The following is an 8,582-nucleotide window of genomic DNA, read 5'->3' as shown; positions in this document are numbered from 1 at the left end:
TTTTTTTTTTTTTTTTTCTTGAGAGCGGGTGTTGTAACAGTTTGGGAGGACCACATCAGCTGGGTTATGGTTAGGCAATAAATGCCAGAAGCATGCAATGAGCATAAAACAAATCCAAGTGAGGGGGGAGAAGTCTTGATGTCGCATTGCAATTGCAAATGAAACTACCCTGGCTTGGAACCAAATGTGACTTTTTGGGATGATTAATGTTCACAGTCAGAAGCAAATGCCGCGCTTCGAAGTAAGATGCTGGGCCAAGGCATAATAAATCAGCCCCACCTTGCTATCCAGCATGCGTCTCTCTCAGCATTCCCAGAAGCAAACAGAGCAGGGTTTGGGAATGGCAGGCTGAGCTGGGATTTGGAGCCAGCCAAGACACACAGTGCAGGGGAAGAAAGAGGAAGGAGAAATGGGGCCGTTTTGCAATGTTCCAGGGCATGACAGAGCAGAAAAGCCAAGCACAAGAGGAGACGAGGGCACAGCTGTATGTTTTGGGAAAGGCTGGGGCAGAGGAGCAGGACCCGCTGAGAGCCTGTAATGCTGTCAGTCAGCTACAGGCTGGGAAGTCATGTGTGAGCAGAGGGAAAAGCAGGAGCTGCTGCAGAGCCAGCACATGCTAGAGACCCAGAAACTGAAGCCAGGCTGTTAGAACAGGTCTGAGCAGTCCCTGGAGGTAACTGCTTGCTCCCTTACTCCGTTCAGCTCCCAAACCAACTCCTGTAGGATTCACAGGGGAAATCTCAAGGGCAAAAAAAAAAAAAAAAAGACAAAATGGGGAAACAAGCCTGCTGCAGGTATGCGAAGGGGGCAACACTTGCTCCTGCAGCTGCACCCAAAGTCCAGGAGCTTCTAGCCATAGCAACATTGGCACCTGGTGGCGAGTACAGGGAGGTTATAGCTACCTAAGTGCAGACCAGGCTGCTGACCACCCCACCCAAGGGAGACCGCCAGATTTCCCCAAGTGCCTCATCAGTACTGCCTCCTGCAGAGACCCCCCAAGTCTCCCCAAATGACAATCCCCCATCCTGCACCCAGAAAGCAACCTCAGGAAACAAGCCCTTGATGTGGTTTAAAAACCAAAGCAATGCCCCATCCCACTGTAGTCCCAACCCAAGGCACCATTTGGTCCCTAGAGCAGAACCCTGCCTGCTGCTTCCTCCAACTGGGAACAGGCGGGCTGGGCAACAAAGACCGGAGTGCGCTGGGGCCAGGCCTGGCACCAAGGCTGGAAAAAGGAGGGAGAGGGAAATCACTGCACATACAGGCCCCTTTTCCTGCCCCCTCCTCAACCAGCCTCTCCGGAACTGTGCCAGAGAAGAGGAGACAGCAGCACTGCTGGGATCGTTTTTGCTACCTGCTACCCCAACTACCTGTTCAGACCCAGTTCCCTGATCTGCTCTCATCTTACACAGGGACAGGGAGGGGGCTCCAGGCAGGCTCCTCCTCAGCATCCTGGCTCTGCAGCTGGTGGGAAGCCCCATGACGGTGGCGCACCAGACAGGCAAAGCAAGCAGCTGTGGCCCAGCGCTTGGCTCCTCAGCTTCCTGCTTTGGGAGGGGTCAGGACAACTCTGGCACATGAGGGAGGCTACAATCCAACAGACCAAGACAGTGCAAGATAAACTAGAGATTCCAGGTCTGATCAGCGATCCAGCTCTGGCAGCTGGTGGCAAGGTGCACACCCACAGATAGGGAAATAGTTGTAAAAGCCTGTAGAAGGCCAACGTACAATGTCCTTGGAAGGCTGATCCTACCACCCAGCCCAGGCAGAACCCAACAAGTGTGGAGACACTTCCATGGGGCGTGGAGGAGGGATACAAAAGGGAGGCTCTTCACCCTCTTCTGGTTATTAGGCAGGGCTGGGTGAATCATTTTTCACACTGAAATCCACCCTGCCAGGAAGCACCATTCTGAAAGCCTCCGTGAGAAGATGCCATTGCAATGACAGCTGTCGAATCCGGAGACTCTGAAAACACCACGGGATTTGAAACACCCAATGGCTTAGATGCAAAGCATCAGAATCTGTTGTTGCAGCATCTCTAGCATGAAAACACCTTCTTTTTTCTTTTTTTTGGGGGGTGGAGGGAGGAGTTAGGTGGGCAGTGGCTTTCTCCCACAGTATTCGACCTCCTGTCCCAGTTCCCAATGAAAACCTGGTTTGAAATGTCAGGATTTCCCCCAGGACCAACAAGAAACCAACTGGATCCATTTGCTCTGCTAACAGACTGCTTGGGTGGTGAACCCAGCCAGGCAGGGCCCTACCCACGGGAGCTCTCGGCCACAGCCGAGGGCACCAGCAGAAGCCATGGGGTGGGGATGCTGTCACCTGGGAGCTGGGGTGAGGGCCTTAGTGGCAACAGAGAGCACCCAAGCAGGAGGAACGCAAGGGAAGGATGAGACCTCTGCCTTGGGAAGAGAACCGCAGGAGGGGCCAGCCCTGGGGGCTGGGATCTGTGGGGTGAGGAGTAGTTTGCAACAGTTCTTCCGTGCCCCTGGCCATGCAGACTGGGCGTCCTTTCTTCCTTGCCTTTGCTGCTCCACCAGGTAAACCCGAGACTCCCTTTGCTCCTCGCCCACCAGGGGACAGCAGGGAGGCAGGGAAATGATTCTGGTTCAGCCTTCCGCACCTGAGGATGGAGGAAAACCCACGCATGGGATTTCTCTCCCCTGAGCAGCCTAACCTTGGGCGTAACTAGGCAACAGTCCCAGCAGCAGGCCTGGGAACGAGCAAGCTCCATCATTTTTATTTTCCTCTGAGGTCAGCAGCTCTGCTGGGAGCTCAGGGAGGGAGGGGACGAAAGATGATCCACCAAACCCTTTCCACTCTCCTTCCCGGCAAGGACAGGCAGAAGTTTGCCCCTGCTTCAACAACAAGAACCAAAAACACAGGAAGCAAATGCACGCAAGAAGCACGGGCCAGGTGACAGCTCTCTGGAAACCAGGCCTGGGGCACTGGGGGGAAGCCTTGCTTGGCCAACAGGATCAGGCCCAAGATCTCACAGTTGATTTAATGAAGAGAATTCCCCCTGAAATCGGAGGATTAAGTAGTTCCCCTGGATCACCAGGTCTTCAGTCACTCAGTAATTATGGCTCACTCCTAAATGGCAGGTAGTCAGTGGCCTAGCACTAAAAGCAGCTTGCTGGGTCTACACCCTAGCAGCCAGGACTCTGGCAGAAGTCAGATCTCCGTGCGGAGACTGGGAAGTAGCTTGATGGACTGCAATACTACAAAGAAGCAACCAAGAACTGACCCACTTCTGACAGGCGTGGAGAGGGGAGAACACCAGCAAGGGCAGTGCAAAGGCCATCAAACACACAATGCCGAGGCAGTGAGAGAGCAAGCCTGTTCACCAAACCTTCCCACTGCAGTGACCTTCTTTAAGTAGCTCCTTGTGATGTTTTCAGACCAAAACCTGATTCAAGGGGCCATACTTTTAAATGCATCCCACCAACATCAGGCCCTTGAGCTCGGAGCTGGCGGGCAAGGAAGACTCAGCTAGAAACAAGTGAAACCAACCAACCTAGTTTAGTTGTTGGAGCCATGCAAAGAGCAAGCAATGCACAAGCTGCCATGTTAGACACGCAGGCAACAAGAAACACGGCTGTCCATATAGGGGGCCATTAACACGGTAGCAGGAGGCTCAGTGGGAAGCCATGGCACATGGCAGGGCTCACAACCATTACGTGTGGTACCATGAAAACGTTCCAGACAAACCCCACCCCAGAGAGCTGAACAGACCAGGATGGGAACGCCAAGGAGAGACTCAAGGATTTGAACAGGGGCAGGGCAGGAGGCATCCTCCCTCATTCCTGGCCTGCCCCTGTTCAAATCCTTGAGTCTCTCCTTGAGGAGAGAAAAACCACACGATAATTAAGCAGCACAAGGAGGGCTGAGGAAAGCCAGGGCACGCCTTAAGTGGATGCTAAAGGATCCTGGCAAAGTGCTCTGAAAATGAAATGCACCTAGGTGCTGGAACTCACAATTATGACTCACTTGGGAGGAGTATGAGCTGACTAGGTCACTGCTCAGGATCCTATGGTATAATCGTGGCCATACAATAACACGCCTCCTTACTGTCGATCCCCTTCTAACCCATCCCCTTCCAAGACCACCAAACCCTCTTGAGGACTCCTCCACTGGCCCCCATGTTTTCCTGGATCTGTTCAGTCTCCCTCGCACTCCAAACCAGTCCATTTCTAAAGCACTAAGGGACGTTGCACAGGGCAACTTGAGTTTCTCCTCTTCAAACCACCAGGGTGTTTGTTACGTCAATGCATGAGATAGGCATCAACAGCAGACAATAAGAACTGGTGCAAAGGCCAAGATTTTCAACAGTAACTAGTGACCGTCAGGATGTGTGTCTATGCTGAGTCCCCTGTGTTCATTCTGCAGTTTCCATGCGAGTCCTACCCGCCTGCTCCCAAAGATACAGGCCAACCCCAGTCCCAAGCATGTGGGACACAGACCTCTCAAGAACAGCCAGAGCGGCCTCATCACTCTGGGTTTGGTTCACATGAGACGGTGGGGGTCAGGGCATGCTTGTGAGGGGTGGCCCCACAGCACTCGGGAATCACTGCAGGCATAACCTTAGGGTCTGAATATCGATCCTGTCCATGAAGCCAGTAAGTCAGTCGGCTACAGGCAGCCACACTGCCCCCTGCTCTGCTGTGAGCATGTGAGGGTTGTGGGGGTCTGAGGAAGGGAGAGGAGGAGAAGAGGAAAACCTGCCTCTGCCAAAGGGGAATGGATGAAAGTGGCAGGAGATGAAGGTTACCTGGTAAGAGGGACTTGAGAGCAACCTGTGCCATCATCCTTTAGCAAGCAGCTGCCAACATACCTTAAGCACCAGTTAAACCCCTCCAACTTCTCCTCCAGTGAGCACACCAGCCCAGATGTGCAGCAAGCAATCTGAGCCCGCGACTTTGAGACTCAGTGCTGAATTTGGCTTGTTCGGGGCCCTGGTGCCAAAGTGCACACTAAAGAAAGGTGGGCCTGGCCTCCCCCCAGGCCCACCACTCACCCGCTGATGATCTCTTTGTTCTCGGCTCGGATGAAGTGTTCCTTCTCAGGGGTCAGGATGCACAGAGAGAACTTCTGCCCTGTCCGGCTCTCCCCATCCACAACATCTGTGCACTGGTTCATGTTGATGGTGCCCTGGGGGAGGGTTGTGGGCTGGAAGAGAGAGGAGAGATGTGTTAAGGGGAGCAGAGAAGCTGAGCATGGAGCCAGGCACCCCAACTGGTACCACAAAACCCTGCTCTCAACAAACCTGTCCACTCACAAGGCCCCCAGGGAGCCCAGCCGACCACCCCAGTCACAGTTTTGCCACTTCCCTCTTGGGGCTGGCTCTAGCCATCCCATCCTGCTACTCTTCAGCCATGTAAAGTTTCAGTCACGCTGTCCCCTTGGAAGCTTTCGAGTCATGGAAATTCATAGATCTGACCCCTTTCTGTCCCAACTCCTACCAGAGACAGAGACAGCACTTCCTCTGCATGATCAGGACAAATTCTGCACCCTCGCAGGGTTCGTGGGGGCCTTGCAAGAGCCCACCAGCACTTCTGTGCTTAGATACAATACCAGCTCTCAGACAGTCAAACTTCTACTCACTGTTCCACTTTGTTCTAAGTATATTACTCTTCCGCAAGGCCCAAGCTGGCCTGTCACAGCCTCCCCCTACCCAGAAACCTCCTGCAGCTGGTTTGGGGTTTGACGGTGCTCTCCTCTGCCTCTTCCAGGCCTTCTAGCATGACTCCCTCTTGAGCTGCCCCACTAGACTGAGCTGCCTATGACAATGCTGGGGACAGGTAGCTGCCACAAGCAGGCGTTCCCAGCTCAGCACATGCTAGACATACTGGAACACGGTCCGAGGGCTACAGTCACCATGCTCAGCACTAGCAGCTCTCAGCAAGACCTCTGAGGGAAGAGAACCAGGTTCTAGTCTGGTTTATTTTGCAAGAACCAACACTGAGAGACCTGGGTCCTAATGTTTACTGTGCAGTACCAGCAGTGCCACCCCTGCACTCTCACCTTCTCCCTCAACTGGAACAAAGTCCAGCTGGAGTCCAAGGCTCCAGCTTTCAAAAGGGCCTATGTGTTTTGGGTGCATCAGCTCACGACCCTCAAGTTTAGCAGGTGGCCACTTGGCACTCTCTCCAGAGGAGCAGGCAGATGCCAAAGCACCCAGAAACCACCAGGCCTGGGTACAAAGCTTCTACATGATTCATTAACACCTCGGCCCTGTCTGGCCTTAAGACCTACAAATGTCACCACCCTTAGCACCCCCAGGCATGGGACAGGTTTCCATAGCAGAGGTAACGTGGGTCCCAGTAGCTAAGACCACTCGAGCAGTTGCGTCCACAGTGGCTCCGCGCTTGCTCGTGTGCAGCACTAAGACATCAGGGCAGGGAACACCAACCACAGGGCAGCCCCAGAGCTGCGTGCTATGAAAACGAGAGCCTCCTTGTCAGAGGCCTGGGAAAGCAGCGGTGCCTTCCCGCAGACCCAGGCAGCCAGCTTGCTCGGCTCCAGCCCTGCTGGAACGCTGCTGTTTATCTTTGGTTTGCGGCAGCGTCTATGACTGGCAAGGCGTGATTCCCAAGCCATCCCTGCCTGGGGGAGCCTGCATAGCCAGCATGGAGCACTGATCCCTGCGCAAACACAGGCCAAGGCTTCAGTGCCTTTAATGCCCCTGGTGGCCCCCTAATTCCACCCCATCCAATCGTCCCTTCACTTGCAGGACGGGCTTTCTGCTCTTACACGTCATCCAAAGCAGCTTGCCCCACTTCCCCAGATCCAGGCAGCAGACAAAAGCCAGAACCTTTCCAGAGGCAACTGGCAGGATTCCCCAGCCCATCAGACCCAGAGCAGGGAGAAGCAAGAGATTAGCTCGCTGTTCCCTGCCCTGGAGGGAAGACGCTCCTGCTTTGCCTTTACAGCCAGGGCTGTGCTCCCACGTGTTCCCTTCCAGGTCACAAACAGAGCATGGTGATGACTGTCTCTGCCTGGAGGGGTCTCCTTTCTGCTGACAGGAGCAGAGGTCTGCCATCTTCAAATGCCTGGAGGAGGCTTGAGTTTGGCATGCCCAGGAGGGAACATCTGAAAACATACAGGGAGGGTGCAGTGGACCCACGCCGCTTCCGCACTTCAGCTGCAGGACAGGTAGAGATGCCAGCACTGCCCAGAGCCCTTGCAGTCTCTCCCTGATGGGGAATGGCCACAAAACTGAGGCAACAAGGAAGGGGGTGACGGGCTCTGTCACAGGTGGGGCTCAGGTCTCCTGGCACAAGTCAGAGAGGGTCCAAAAAGGGACAGCAGGAAAAGGAGGTGCAGGATGGAGATGAAGAGCAAAGGGAGGTTGCAAGGAGTCAGAAGAGGGAGCAGAAAGGAAGCGAGGCAGGCAGCGGCTGGGGAAGAGGTGTTAGCATTGACTGGAGCTGACAGGTCCATCTGGAGCAGCCCTCCCTTCTCATCCGATTAGAGCGACTCTTCCAACACGGCCCCCCCGCAGCTCCCCTCTCCCATCACCATCACCAGCTGCCTCAGCTGGCAGCAGCCTCCCACGCAGAGCCCTTTAAAGCCTGACTTCCTTGACTCCCCAAATAGCACAAGCTGGAAGCTCACCAGCCTTGGCTCAGCCCACTTGCAGCTGCCTACACCCTGGACCCTCCCCACCTCCGGACACAGGGTCTGGGGCACCAAGGAGCGAGTGCTCCACTGCTGGGCTGCTCTCAGGACTTCTGCCTTTAGGCTCAGGGTTTGCCCGCTCCCCTCAGACACCACTTCAGACCACAACCACGAAGTGGTGAACGGAAGGGACCGACAAGCTTCAAGTGCTCTGAAGTGGAAGAGAGGGCATGGAGAAAGCATCCAAGAGCCGCCCCACTGGCGCTTCCTCCTCCTGGCACTCCTGCCTTCCCCCTGCAGATGGCGAGGCCAGCAAGGAGGATTATTTTTGGCAAGTGCTGCAGAGTGCTTTGCCATGGAAACCAGCTCGGTTGCCAGCAAAATACCTTCAGGAGCAGCCGATCCTTTTTATGTAACAGGAAGAAAAAGAAAGGCAGCACAGTCCAGTAGTTTGCACATGGCGGTGGGAAGCAGGAGTCCCAGAGCTGGCTCTGATTCTGCTACTAAGATCCTGGGCAAATCACTTAACCCTGCTCTGCCTCAGTTTGCCTGTCTGTGCCGCACAGAAAATATTTTTCCTGCTGCACAGCAATGCTGAGACTTAATTGTGTTAATTACCATAGTGCTTGGGGACTAATCAAGTACAGTGTTGCACTGTACAGAGTAAAATGGTCCTTGGGCCACTTACAATCTAGCAAGCAAAACTGCCAGAGAAGAGGAGAAAAAAACCACATGGACAAGACTTCAGCCAAGATCAGACAACCAGTGATTTGGGGTGTGTCAACACCGAGGTGCCCACACGGGCACCTGAAAGAGGTCTGACATCTAGAGGTGGACTGTCTGCTCTCTGAAATCAGGTCCCTCTCCCAAAAAGCAGACACACCTAAGTATCCTGAGGCTCCTTTGAAAACCACAGCCTTTGTCTGCAGAGCGTTTTGAGATCTGGTTAAGACATGGAC

At 54.3% G+C, this 8,582-nt stretch overlaps 1 protein-coding gene across 5 annotated transcripts in view; it reads right to left on the bottom strand.

The window, feature by feature from the left end:
* MPRIP (myosin phosphatase Rho interacting protein) overlaps positions 1–8,582 on the bottom strand; it is a 145,838-nt gene that overhangs the window by 65,611 nt on the left and 71,645 nt on the right. For all 5 annotated transcript variants that reach the window (XM_019512647.1, XM_019512648.1, XM_019512646.1 and 2 more), the window contains exon 4: positions 5,021–5,172. In XM_019512647.1, coding sequence (XP_019368192.1) covers positions 5,021–5,172 — 152 coding nt within the window. The remainder of the gene's footprint in view (positions 1–5,020; positions 5,173–8,582) is intronic.

Source organism: Gavialis gangeticus, unplaced genomic scaffold (assembly GCF_001723915.1).
Source record: "Gavialis gangeticus isolate Ggan-Ray unplaced genomic scaffold, GavGan_comp1, whole genome shotgun sequence".
NCBI classification, from domain to species: Eukaryota; Metazoa; Chordata; order Crocodylia; family Gavialidae; genus Gavialis; species Gavialis gangeticus.
This window is presented reverse-complemented; position numbering and strand designations above follow the sequence as displayed.